General features: G+C 38.7%; 1 protein-coding gene and 1 pseudogene across 9 annotated transcripts in view; one reads left to right on the top strand and one right to left on the bottom strand.

The window, feature by feature from the left end:
• Positions 1–14,392, top strand: part of RAB3IP (RAB3A interacting protein) — a 66,929-nt gene that overhangs the window by 41,162 nt on the left and 11,375 nt on the right. For 2 of the 8 annotated variants that reach the window (XM_080659600.1, XM_080659601.1), the window contains exons 4-6: positions 2,891–2,986; positions 11,258–11,335; positions 12,597–12,800. In XM_080659600.1, coding sequence (XP_080515726.1) covers positions 2,891–2,986; positions 11,258–11,335; positions 12,597–12,800 — 378 coding nt within the window. The remainder of the gene's footprint in view (positions 1–2,890; positions 2,987–11,257; positions 11,336–12,596; positions 12,801–14,392) is intronic. The other 6 variants (XM_080659604.1, XM_080659605.1, XM_080659602.1 and 3 more) reach the window with 3 other exon arrangements.
• Positions 11,492–12,046, bottom strand: LOC308244447 (NADH dehydrogenase [ubiquinone] 1 beta subcomplex subunit 8, mitochondrial-like; annotated as a pseudogene). Its single transcript has one exon. The product of its transcript is annotated as an NADH dehydrogenase [ubiquinone] 1 beta subcomplex subunit 8, mitochondrial-like (transcript).

The raw sequence follows: 14,392 nt of genomic DNA, 5'->3' as shown, positions 1-14,392 counted from the left end.
GAGAGAGAGAGAGAGAGAGAGAGAGGTGGATTTGTTGCCTCCTGCACACACCCCCACCATGTACATACCCTTGACCAGGAATCGAAACTGCAACCCTTCGGTGCATTGGCCAGTGTTCTCACCACTGGCTAGGGCTATCCCCATTTAAAAAACAAAACAAAAACCAACACTTTATTTTTTAGAGCAGTTTTAGGTTTACAGAAAAATTGAGAGGGAATTACAGAGTTCTCATAAAACCCCATCCCAACACACACACAACCTCCTCCATTATCCACATTCTGCACCAGAGTGGTCCATTTGTTAGAACTGATGAACCTACACTGACACATCATCATCCCCCAAAGTCCTGCATTTATGTTAGGGTTTGATCTTGGTGTTGTACATCTATGAGTTTTAGCAAATGTATAGCGACATGGATCTACCATTACAGTATCATCTGGAATAGTTTCACTGCCCTAACAATCCTCTGCTCTACTTCCACAGTGGCTGTACCATTTTGCATTCCCACCAGCAATGAATGAGAGTCCCTGTTGCTCCCCATCCTTGCCAGCATTTAGCGTTGTCTGTGTTCTGGTTTTTGGTCGTACTCATTTTAATTTTCATTTCCCTGATTTCATATGATTTGGAACATTTTTTTCATATGTTTATTTGCCCTCTGTATGTCTTTTTTTGTGAGGTGCCTGTTCAGATCTTTTGCCATTTTGTAATCAGGTTGTTCATTTCCTTACTATTGAGTTTTAATAATTTTTTATTTATTTTGGACAAACATCTTTATCAGATATGTATTTTGCAGATATTTTCTCGTGTTTTCGTTCTCTTGATATCCCCATCTTTTAGTTGTAGTTCTATATTTAAATATATTTGCTTCTTATCCTCAGTCTTGAACATTAAATCTTTTTCATTTTTTTCTTGATTATCTGAAACTCATTCTCCACTTGACTACTCAGGCATGCTCTGGGAGAGATATTATATTCTCTAAAGTTTTACAGGTTTATAACTCTTTGTCTCTTACATTACACTTGAGGGACACTTTGGCTGGATTTAAAATCTTCATCTTGCTTGGTGGTGTGGGTCAGTGGATTGAGCATCATTCCATGCACCAGGAGGTCTCTGGTTCGATTCCCACTCAGGGCACGTGCCCTGGTTGCAGGGGGCATGCAGGAGGCAGCCAGTCAATGCTTCACTCTCATCGATGTTTCTATCTTTCTCTCCCTTTCAATGAATTGGATTTTCCTGGAATATGGGAAGGAGATTCCTGTGAAGGAGTAGGATAAACCAGGATAACTTCCTTAGTTTTACGTTCAGGGCTTTCCCTTCTATTGTTATTGGTGTATCTGTGTAGCACTTCTCTCAGAGGTCAGCCTTATTCAAGAAGGTTTCTCCTCTAGCCCAGTGTCTCTGTGAGCTTTGCAGGCTTAACATTACACCATAAGATATATTTTCATAGTGTTTTCCATGATCTGTTTCCTTTGGAACTTTGCCCTCACCTTCCTTCTTTAATACCTGAAACTTCTCTCTATCTCCATTGTTCCTGCCCTGCAGTTTGGTTTCGGATAACTTCACAGTAGGAGATTTTTGCACTCACCTGCAATATGGAGCCTGACAAAACCTTTTCCTTTTCCCCGTTTGTTCTCAGTCTGTTCTTCCAGTTTCCCCCAGTGGTAGAATCCTCTGTTTTGGGGTATTTACAATGATTTTTCGGGTTCTGGGATTTTGCAGGGTACCTCTGTAGTCCCATTCACTTCTTGTTGCTCCCTTTCACAGAGTTGCTGATCCTGCAGTGTTGGCAGTGCAGCCACATTCCCTCATAGTCTACTAGTAAGCTTTGAGGGGATTCTCTTTTACCTACTTTTATTGAAGATATAGTCATTGGGTTTTTCTGATATCCCAGTGGTATATTTAGCTTTCAGAAGTTGTCTTTGAGATATTCAAAAACTATGCTGCCACCACAATAATTACACAACTAAGCCATTATTTATTAGTTCAATTGTGGCCAATAAATATATAAGGAGCTTGGATTTTTTTTAAATATCTAAATTTGAATGATTAATTTAGGGCAACATAAAATTGCATATTAGTAACATCTTAAAATTTTTTACATTTACATAATTTTTAATTTTTCAATTATAGTTGATATCCAGTATTATATTAGTTGCATGTGTAGACCCCAGTGATTAGACCAGCGGTTGCCACTGGTGGTCCATGAGATCCGAAAGGTTGGTGACCGCTGGATTAGACATTATATAACTTACTAAGTGATCATCCCAATAAATCTTGTACCTATCTGACAATCATATTGTAACATCTTAATATAGAAATTTTCTAACATTTTTTGTTTCCTATTGGGAGGTATGTATAAATGTAAGATGTGGTTTTTGTTGTTAACATTCTTCTTGATTTTAAATATGCATCATTTGCCTCTTATTGTAGTGTTAAATGGTATAGTCTCCTGGTGGAAACTTTAGACTAATTGTGGTATATTACATAAAATTATAAGTAAACATTTTTTAAAGCAAAAATGGGCAAAAAACCTATTGAACTTTTATTGAATAAGCATAGTTGAAGAAATTGCTTGCTTGATGGAAATAAATTATGTTCAGAGAAAAATTAAAGGAAAAAAGAATGAAATCACTCACACATAATATGTACTATTTAATCTTAGTATGTTTTATGAAACATGAAAATGTAATATGTGAGTTAGAATTATATGTAATTTTAGATTTGCCTCATTGTCTTCCACATAGCAAGTGCTAAATAAACATTTTCAGTGTGAATATAGTAGGAGGGGTCAGTATAAATATTTTGTAATCTTATTAGTAAAGATTATATAGTCTGCTGAATCTGACTTAAAACCATGGAAATCCAAAATAAAATGATCAATTTCTCACAGGAACTGAAGTTAAAAGATGAAGAGTGTGAGAGGCTTTCTAAAGTACGTGATCAACTTGGACAGGAATTGGAGGAACTCACAGCTAGTCTGTTTGAGGTTGGTCTATTTACATCTTGGCCAAAAGCAAAGTCATGATTTTTATATATTGATAGAGTTGTTTTTTGAGGGAATCTTGAGGAAAAATATGCTTAACTTTATACATATTTATAAGTCTTCTAAGAAAAAATACAATTTTTAAGAAATGTAGAGACTGCAACTTAAAATGCTGTGAAACGAAAAAACACTATGGGCTACCAGTATCAGGTTGTTTAAATATGGATATGTGGAAAGAAAGGAGGTAAATTTAATTTTGACTTTCACCAAATACTTAGGGACTGCTTTAGAGTAACTTTGTATGACTCCACAACAAAGATGGCCAACCTTTGATGTATATCTGATACTGGATGATTTGCGGAATGTTAGGAGGTAATATATATTTCTTAGAAGGTACACCTTTTTATCTCTAGCCTACCACTTGGGACCAAAATTTTTACCCAACTCAGTATTTCTCAATAGGGCTGCCATTGATATTGTAGGACATTTAGCATCCTTGGTATATTATTCAGGATTCTCCAAGAAACAGAACTAATAGCATGTGTGTATATACATAGATACATATACATATATACAAAAAGAGGCTTATATAAGGAATTGGCTCATGTGATTATGGAGGCTGGTAAGTCCCAAGTTATGCAGGGTGATTTGGCAGGCTGGAGGCCTAGGACAGCTGATGGTGTAGTTCCAATCCAAGTCCAAAGGCTCAAGACCCAGGAAGAGCTGATGTTTCAATTCAGGTCTGAAGGCAAGAAGAATTCTCTGTTATGCTGTGGGGATCAGCCTTGTGCTCTATTCAGGTCTCCTACTGATTGGCTGAGGCCCACCCACATTATGGAGGGCAGTCTGCTTTGCTCAGTCTACTGATTTAAATGTCCATCTCATCCAGAAACATCCAGAATAATGCTTGACCAAATATCTGGGCACACCCTGTGTCCCAGTCAACTTGACATACAAAATTAACCATCATACTTGGCTTTGCCCAAAAAATGCTAGAAATACTCCCTGATCATTTTGACAACTTATAAATATCCATGAGGGGGAGTAGAATAGTACTTCCTTGCTGTTAAGAATCACTTCCATGGAGTGCCTCCTTCAGGTTAGCTTCCGGAAACATCCCTTATCAAAAACATTGATGTGTTACGAGAATACCTAATGTTGTTACCACTTATCAATATTTTTTTCTCAAAAATTTGTTCTTAAAACTTTTACAAGATTTTAGGGGGAAAATTTCTTCACCCTTTATTTGTATTTATGCAGCATCTGTTTCAGTGTTGGATATGCATGTTTGCTCACATAGTTGCAATACTAATACATTTTGTAGGTGTGTGTTGTTTTTCCAAATGAACCTCTTTTCATGCTACTGCATAGTCAGTGTAATGAAAGAATAATCTATCAAATATGTATTCCACAGTTTCTATCATTGTAAGAGGCATTGCAGTGGATATCTTCAGACATGTGAGCTTTCCATGTGCCTTCTGGTTCCACACTTGTTTGCCTCTTCTTTGTCTTTGTCTTTTTTGGAGTCATTTTCTTTCATGAACATTTAAAAACGAATTTATTTTCTTTCGTTAACTAATCATTGGAGATGAGAGGAAGAGAAATTTAAGGTGGAGGAGAGTGGAAAGTTAAAGATCTGAAATAGGAGCTGTGTGACCTGTTACATTTTATATGTACAAGAGGTATATAGAAACATAAGACTTTTTCTTCCAATATTATCTGGCAAAAGAAAATTTTGTAATGATATGGATACTAGAGAAGAAAGCAAGTTACTTATATTAATTTTGATTTCTTACCTGCCTGTTCTACTTTTAGCCATGCTTAGCTCCGCCCTTCTGTACTTACATATATATATATTCTGTTAGATGAAATAGAAGTAAACTAACAGAAAGAAACTTTTTCCTCTATGTAATGGGATGTGAAGTACCAGAAATGCAGTTTGTGCTATTAATGAAAAAGTATATCTAAAAAACATAGTTTTGGGGTCCCTAACCTGCATTGACACTGTAAACTTTCTGGGAAAGAAGTTACTGTGATTAAACATGATTTTGGTAATGAAGAAAGTTGTATTTAAACCAATTATTTATGAATTTTGAAAAACAGTGCTAAATGTTTTTCTCTGGTCTTAATTGTGGCTTTGTGATCTCACTGTACCATTGTCTTATGAAAAAAGTATTTGCTTGCATTTTATGATATACATGTATAGCTTTAAGAATTAAAGATTATTCTGAATAAAATCAATTTGTACAGTTTTGATAAATTTACCATGTAAATTCAAATTAGGAGTTTTATTAATGTATTATGAACAAATAATCTTGAATATAATTATACTTTGTATGTAGCAAAGTTGAGTCTTAAAAGTATCAAATCGAAGACTTTAAAGTTACATATATATATTTTTTTCTGGTATCAGATTTAGAGATAAAATGAATTCCATTGAAAGAGTGCTTTACAAAGTAGTCTACATTTAACATAGGTAATGTTAAGATTTTAAAAATATTTTGTCAGCCAGTTTTAGTAAATTTTTGTGCTGTATCTGGTTTTCTCTCCAAAATGCTATGAGGCATAGAGTACAAATTATTATTTTAATCTGTGAAGAAAGTGAGGCATAGATAAGGAGCAATGCTGGGACTCAAATTCATGACCTTGACTCTTGCCTTGAGTACTATCCTAGCTAATAAAAGAGTAATATGCAAATTGACTGTGCCTCCGCCACACCCACCAGCCATGCCCACCAGCCAATCAAGAGTGAGTATGCAAATTAACCAAGATGGCTGCAGCCACGGAGAGAGCAGGAGGCTTGGGTTTCCCAGGCAATGGAGGAAGCCAAGCTTTCCGCCTGCCCTGGCCTGCCTTGGCCTTCGCTTAAGGCTACAAAGTTTCAATTATAGAAGATAAATAAATCTCAACAAAAATGGCAGCAGCCATGGAGCTGGAGAGAGCAGGAGGCTTGAGTTGCCCCTAGCGATGGAGGAAGCCAAGTTTCCGCAGCCCTGGCCTGCCTTGGCCTCCGCTTAAGGCTACAGAGGTTCAATTGTAGAAGATAAATAAATCCCGGCAAAAATGGCTGTGGCCACGGAGCAAGCAGGAGGCTTGGCTCCGCTCAAGGCTACAAAGTTTCAATTATAGAAGATAAATCCCAGATCCCAGGGCCTCCACTTGGGTCACCAGGGGGCGTGGCCAGCCTGCAAACCACCACAGGCCCCTCACCCAGGCCGCCCCACGCCCCAAGGGAACCCCCACCCTGATCCGGGACATCCTTCAGGGCAAACCAGCCAGCCCCCACCCGTGCACAAGGCCTCTATCCTATCTAATAAAAGGGTAATATGCAGATTGACCATCACTCCAACACACAAGATGGCTGCCCCCATGTGGTCAAAGATGACTGCCCCCATGTGGACACAAGATGGCTACCACAAGATGGCCAGCAGGGAAGGGCAGTTGGGAGGGACCAGGTCTGCAAGGGAGGGCAGTTGTCAGGCCAGCAGGGGAGAGCAGTTGGGAGGGACCAGGCCTGCAAGGGAGGGCAGTTGGGGCGATCAAGCCTGCAGGGGAGGGCAGTTAGGGGTGGCCAGGCCTGCAGGGGAGGACAGTTAGGGGTGGCCAGGCCTGCAGGGGAGGGCAATTAGGGATGACCAGGCCTGCAGGGGAGGACAGTTAGGGGCAAACAGGCTGGCAGGGGAGCAGTTAGGCATCAATCAGGCTGGCAGGGGAGTGGTTAGGGGGTGATCAGGCTGGCAGGCAGAAGCGATTAGGGGCAATCAGGAAGGCAGGCAGGCAAGCAGTTGGGAGCCAGCAGTCCTGGATTGTGAGAGGGATGTCCGACTGCCCGTTTAAGGCCGATCTCGAGGGGTCCCAGAATGGAGAGGGTGCAGCTGGGCTGAGGGACACACACCCCTCTCCCCCATACACGAATTTCGTGCACCGGGCCTCTAGTGAAAATCATAAGTGGCAATTCCTTTATCTCAAGCCACAGAAAAGGAGTCATCACTGAGGCCCCTCTTCATCCTACACTGAAACTGTCCAAAAGGTCCTGTGACAGCACCTGGATTACATGAAATAATCTGTCTGCCTTTCTATTTTGAATCTGCTGTCACCATCTTCCCAGCTACCATCGTTTCTTACCTAGATCAGTATATGCCAAACTTTATGTTCATGTACCTGATCTGTAAAAGAAAAGTGAGCATGTACCTTAATTATGATGAAGATACCTGATATTTACTGAGTGTTCCCTGTGTGCTAAGAGCATATGTACTTACTCATAAATTATATGCGTACACTAACCATCGTAATAATGTGTTACATAAATTATAAAGCAATAATTTTGAAAAGAGAATAAAAATGAGTAAAGTTTTTTATAATAGTACAATATATTCTCACTAAAACATACTGTGTATATGTGTGCTTTTGCTTACTGGGTTGAGCAAAAGCAGATTTACAGTTGTTTGTATGGAAAAGAATGCATTAATTAATAAATGATAATACAAGAAAAAACTGTGACTTGCATGCTACAACTGCAAACCTACTTTTGCTCACCCCTGTATTTAGTGAGAAGAGTGTGATTGAATATGTTACCTTGTTTTTGAAAATCTTGTATTAATAATTTGTTATCCAGATTAAGTTCTGTTCTAAATGTTGTGTTTTGTGTTTGTTTTATTTTGTTTTTTAAAAAATTATATTTAATGTTGCTGATAACTAACAAATATATTGATCCAAATGGAAGAAGTATATCTTTCCCTGTTTTAAATAATTATACTAAAGTTTCATTTCCATTGTCAGTTACATGAAGGTTTTTTCAGAAAAGTCTCTACTGAATTTACTGAATTTCTGTCTTCTCTAATAACAACAAATTGTTTTTGCAAACTAATCAGAAGATTAGGAGTGACTCGTACTTTGGGGAGAATTAGGTTAAAAATTCTCTTTTCAAAGTTTGTAAGTATAAAGATTTAAATGTTTACGTAGAATAGAGGTCTGCAAACTACTTCCTGCAGGATAAAACTAGTCTATGTCTACTTCCGTACAGCCTTGAGCTAAGATTGGTTTTTACACTTTTTATTTTATTTTTTAAAATATATTTGACTTTTTTTACAGAGAGGAAGGGAGTTTACATCTGGGTTTACATCTTCTGTTGGATCTTGGTCCCCGAGTCCCTCACTGTTTTATTTGTTCTCTAATGCCTTCAAACACATAGAGAGTTAGAAACATCGATGAGAGAGAAACACCGATTAGCTGCCTCCTGCACACCTCCTACTGGGGATGTGTCTGCAACCAAGGTACATGCCTTTGACCGGAATTGAACCTGGGACCTTCAGTACGCAGGCTGACACTCTGTCCACTGAGCCAAACCAGATAGGGTGGTTTTTACATTTTTAAATGGTTGCAGGGGATCAAAAGAATATTTTGTGACCTATGAAAACTATGTGAAATTCAAATTTTAGTGCCCATATATTTTTATTGAAATGGCCACACTCATTTGTTCTGTATTTATTGTCTGTGGCTGCTTTCACACTGCAACAGCAGAATTGAGTAGTTGCAACAGCCTATATGGCTCACAAAACCAAATTTACTAACTGGCTCTTACAGAACAAGTTTGCTGACTCCTGGTACTTCTGTCATTTTCAGCTACAGAGTGATAAAGTGATAGGAAAAATTTCAAACTTTTAAAATTTATTTATTTATTTATTTTTAAAATTTCACCCGAGAGTATTTTCCCATTGATTTTTAGAGAGAGGGGAAGGGAGGAGGGGGAAAAGAGAGAGAAAGACATTGATTGGTTGCCTCCCGCATTCACCCCTACTGGGATCAGGGATGGAGTCTGCAATCGAAGTACCCGCCCTTGACTGGAATCAAACCAGGGACCCCTCAATCTGTGGGCCAATACCCTACCCAGTGAGCCAAACCAGATGTCTTTTGTCAGCGTGTAAAATCCTATATAGTACTTTTTTAGAGACTGCTTCTCCCTCATTCTAGCTCTCTTTTCTTTCCTTCTGTGACTTCAGTTACATGTGTGCTGTATCTTTTCACTGTGTCCTTTATAGCTCAAGGGGAAAAGTCATCCCTAATTCTAGCTCACTTTTCTGGGTTTACATCTTCTGTTGGATCTTGGTCCCCAAGTCCTTCACTGTTTTATTTGTACTCTAATGCCTTCAAACACATTAAAAAAAGTGTCCAGCCCTAACTGGTTTGGCTCAGTGGATAGAGCGTCGGCCTGCGGACTGAAGGGTCCCAGGTTCAATTCCGGTCAAGGGCATGTACCTGGGTTGCGGGCACACCCCCAGTTGGGGGCGTGCAGGAGGCAGCTGATCGATGTCTCTCTCTCATCGATGTTTCTAACTTTCCCTCTCTCTTCCTCTCTGTAAAAAATCAATAAAATACATTTTTAAAAAAAGTGTCCAGCTCTTTTAATTGTTCCCCCATGGGAGGTTTTGTCCAAGTTGCATAGTTTACTATTAGTGAAAGCAGAGCCTCTCCATTTTTAAACATTTAAACAAACATTCTCTCCATAGCATGAGTTACTCTGCATTTATAGTTAAAATGTCACTTCTCTTGAAGAGTCAGATTAGATATGTGTATTATTTTGAAAATATTTGCCAACAGTTCTATTGACAGCTACTTATCATTATAGAAAAATTCAGCAAATCTGAAACATTTGTTATTTTCACAGAGAAAATGCTTACTTCATTATTAAATTTGACAGCTCTTGAGGACTTTGACACAAAATAACTAGCACAGTTGTTGGTGGGAGATTTTCACAGTTAATTTCATCTCATTATAAAGCTTTGATAGTAAAGCTTCTTTTATTTAATGTGTAAATTCATGTTCATGGGCACTGCAATTCACCACAATACTGTAAAACCAAAATTCACTATAATACTGTAAAAGCAGCCCTAGCCAATTTTGGTTCAGTGGATAGAGCATCAGCCTGCAACTGAAGAGTCTCAGGTTCATTCTGGTCAAGGGCATGTACCTAGGTTGCAGGCTTGATCCCTGGTCCTGGTCAGGGCACATGCGAGAGGCAACCAATTGATGTTTCTCTCTCTCTCTCTCTCTCTCTCCCTCCCTCTCCCTTCCACTCTCTCTAAAAATCAATGGAAAAATATCCCTGGGTGAGGATTGACAAAACAACAAAAATACTGTAAAAGCAAATGAGCAAATAGGAGAGCCACTGTCAAACTCTGAAGTGGAGAACTTCCCCTCTTCCACTCCACCACTGGAGAGTAGACAGACCTAGTGAGGGTGTCATTGTCACACCATTTATTAAATATCTTGAAAGTAGTTTCCTTCTTCCCTCCCCCCTTCCTTCCTCTCTTCTTTCCCCTAAACTGCAAATCGGAGTTCTAAACTACATCCCAGGGGACTGTCTTGAGCACCCTATATACTGTTCTAGTCCATCATTAATTCTTCATAGGGATTATTCCATACAGCAGAGTAATCTTTTAGAAATACAAGTTCAGTCATATCCCTCTCTTTCTTAGAAAACTATAGAAGTTCATACCTCACTTAGAATATATCCAGAATTCTTGCTCAAATATTTTAATTATTAGAACATAATCAGGTTGTAAGGTCCTTAAGAGCAGGGAGGTTGACTTTTCCTAGTATATTATGAGCACCTGGAATGGAACCTCATGCAGAGGTGGTGTGAATAAATGTTTGATGAAGAAATATATGAATAAAAGATAAATACCTGGAGTTTCCTATTTGTGGCACTATAAAATTAAGACCCCATTAAATATTAAACTGATTTATCTCTTTAGATTGCTCTGTACAAAGTCATTAGTTCATATCATTTGTGGATTCTTTTAATTGAAATCTCTGTGGCTTCTCAGCTTAATTTCTGTAAACTGCAACACTATTGATTTAATATTTTTAATTGTCCCTTCTGTGTGTTTTTGCTGTAACTAATACACACACACACACACACACACACACACACAGTGATCAAGTTTTAAAAACCTAACTTCAGAGAAGTTGGGTTTAACATATAGGTCATATATTTTCTTCATCACATCCACAGTCCTATATTCAACCATGGATCAGAGGGAGTGACCTCAGCTTGGCTGCCTCAGTGATAATAGGTACTAAAAAAGGTACCTCTTCCTAATTTCTAATAGTTTGTCTATCTGCTGACAACTGTTATTTCCGTAGTTGACATTGAATACTTATTTTCAGGCTAAATTTTGGTAGTATATCTTTGCTTCAATCACTTATTAAGAGATTTTTGAAAATAAATGCTAAATACTTAGTTTCCAAAATTTGAGATGTTAACTTTTTCAGGAAGCTCATAAGATGGTGAGAGAAGCTAATGTCAAGCAGGCAACAGCAGAAAAACAGCTAAAAGAAGCACAAGGAAAAGTAAGTTTTTACTGCTTGGAGTAGTATAAAACGTAAAGAAATTAGTGATTACTATTTTTTATTTTAACCACAGCACTGTTTTATTAGGGATTTCATTAAGGTTAAATCTCTGGGAATGAAGGGGTCAATTAGGGGGTACAAAGCCCATGAATTTCCTCAGATTTCATAGTGAACCACCTGCTCAGGCTCTTGGTGGGATCGCCACCTCATTCTCGGTACAGATTATTATAAGAATACTGCTTAGGCCCACAAGCTGGTAGGAGGGGTAAGTCTCTCCCATCCAAAACATGAATAGCATGAAGGCCATGAAGCTGAAGAGGTGCTTACACATGAGATTCCAAGAAACAGGCCTGGGGGCCGTGTCCACATGGTTCTTGATCCACACATTTCAGTCCCAGTGAATCGGCTCACCCCAGTTCAGTCTCGGATCTGGGTGGTTCCGTCACACCATGGATCCCTCTTGTGCTGTGAGTGGTCACAGAGCTTTGGGTAGACACCATATCCTATGCCATCATCCGGGTACTGCTCATAGTCTTCCACCCGCTTATTATACTTCTTGGCAGCGGCAGACTGTTCTTCTGGGGTCTTGGGATAGAGCCCCAGGTCCAGTCTGGGTAAAGTGGGAGGCTATCTGTGCACTCAGCAGCACCAGGTTCTGGTTGCCCTTTGCAGCCTTCGGACTCTTAGGACACCTGCCCTGGCTGCCACCATCTGGACCTTCTTCCCATTCCTAGTGATTACTGTCTTAAAGATGCTTTACCAGTTACTGGGTTTTGTTCTGATTGTAAAGTAGTGCTTATTTTAGAAGATGTGAGAAACTATAGGAAACTGTAAAGGAGAAAATAGCTACTATGTAGATCAATAATGAACATTTGGTGCCCATTCATAGAAGAACCAAATGATTCAAAAGCTTGTGAATCACAAGTATTATCAAAAGGATTATATGATCACATTTTTAAAGTTAATATTTGTTTTCTTAATTCACTGAAATGTTATTAGAATTTACTGTTTCAGGAATATAAATGTTAGACATTTTGATAATTTTTAAAGATCACTTGACATTGTGAATAGCAGCTGAATACAAACCATGTGGAAACATAAAAAAACTTAGCTTTCCTTTCCTTTTATTAATCCCCAGGAAATACAGGTGAAACTTATATTTCATCTTTGAAAGGAAAGTGTTTTGACAAAATTGCTAACCTTTAGCTGCCTCTGTCATTAACTGTGTTTAGTTATGAAATTATGTTGATTTCTTTTCAAGATTGATGTACTTCAAGCTGAAGTAGCTGCATTGAAGACACTTGTATTGTCCAGTTCTCCAACATCACCAACACAGGAGCCTCTGCCAGGTGGAAAGACACCTTTTAAAAAGGGGCACACAAGAAATAAAAGTACAAGCAGTGCTATGAGTGGCAGTCACCAGGACCTCAATGTGATACAGCCATTTGTAAAAGACTGCAAAGAGGTAACTCGTCAAGGACTGTTCCCTCTGACTCTGTTGATACTTACTTATTCTCATCACTGAGGTGTCAGTTATGATTTTTGCCAGCAAAATTTTCTAGCAGTATTAAGATGGGGGAGGCTTAATCTAGAGTTGGCTGCTTTCAGGGATTCTTCAATTCCATTCTCTACCTGGCTGACCTTGGAGTACCTCCTGAAACTTTGGTAAGTGTCTTAATCTCGATATTTCATTTAAGGAGCAAACTGTCATGTTTTGCATAAAGAAGAGTGGGTAGCTTTTGTGATCTGACTAGTTAAAATTCATTGCTAGGGCACTTTAACAAAATAAGGAATGTAAGACGTGTGAAAATAAGGTGATTTCTTGAAGAACAGTATGTTGCTTTTAAATTCTGGGAGAAGTTAAAGTCCTAGAGTTAATTTAGATAATTAAGCAACAAAAAATAGAACTAATGGAAACCTTATCATTTTAAAAAAATGTGAAGATAACTGAGATAATGTGGAATTATTTTTGAGCTGTTTTGAGTAAAAATGATATAATTGTAAAATATTTTTTACTTAATCCTTGCATGTGATGAGAATGCATTTCCAAGGGGATTGATCAATAATTTATAGAGCAGCCCTTCCATTTTGTTTTTTTTTTAAAGAAAATATTTCTCATTGTTGATAGTATTACAGATACCTCCCATTTCTCCCCATTTACTTCCCTCTTCCCAGCCCCCATCCCCCCCCCCCCACAACCCCAAGTCTTCACCACTCCATTGCCTGTGTCTATGGGCTACACATATCTATATATATAAAAGCCTACGCGATCTTTATGACCGGTTGACCAGTTGCTATGACGTGCACTGATCACCAGGGGCAGAAACTTAACACAGAAGCTGCTCCCTGGTGGTCAGTGCGCCCCACAACCAACCTCCCATGGCTGACCAACCTCCCGTAATCCCTATCCCCGGCTGGCTGGCCCCGATCGACCCCAACCGGGGCTGGCTGGCCAACCTCCCGCGGTTCCTCCCCCTGGCTGGCCTGTCAGCCCCAATTGGTCTCCTATTGGTCCTGATTGCTGGCCAGGCTGAGGGACCCTACCTGTGCATGAATTCGTGCACCTGGGCTCTAGTAAGTATATAAGTTCTTTGGCTTACCTCTTCTTGTCCCCCCACCATTTTTTTTAAAGCTGTATTTAACATTGGTGAGTTCAAGTCCATTAATCTTTAAGAAGCTATGTGTGCTCATTCAGTTAAATGTTTACATGGAGGCCAGGGCTTTATTAAACTGAATAACTAAGGGGGTTACATGTTTTAATTGAATTATATTTTGTTTAGTTATCAAAAGATGCTATGAGAGAGAAGTTCAATACTTGTCAAATCTGACTGTAACACAATATAAAATTCACGTTGGTGTCTGTTAAACATTTAAGGAACTTTTTTTAGTCATAACTTCAATTTCTTTTAATTTAAATAGCATTTTTAATTGCTTGGTACAACTTGTATTTTGACTACAGTTTCTCAGTGTTTGTAATTTTAACCTTTTTCCTGTCATTTACACTGACAAAACTGAAATGTTTTGTCATGGAATATTTTAAAGTTTTGCTTTTAGTTT

Source organism: Plecotus auritus, assembly GCF_963455305.1.
Source record: "Plecotus auritus genome assembly, chromosome: 3".
In the NCBI taxonomy this organism is placed as follows: Eukaryota; Metazoa; Chordata; class Mammalia; order Chiroptera; family Vespertilionidae; genus Plecotus; species Plecotus auritus.
Note: the sequence above shows the minus strand (reverse complement) of the source record. Positions and strands in the feature narration are given on the sequence as shown.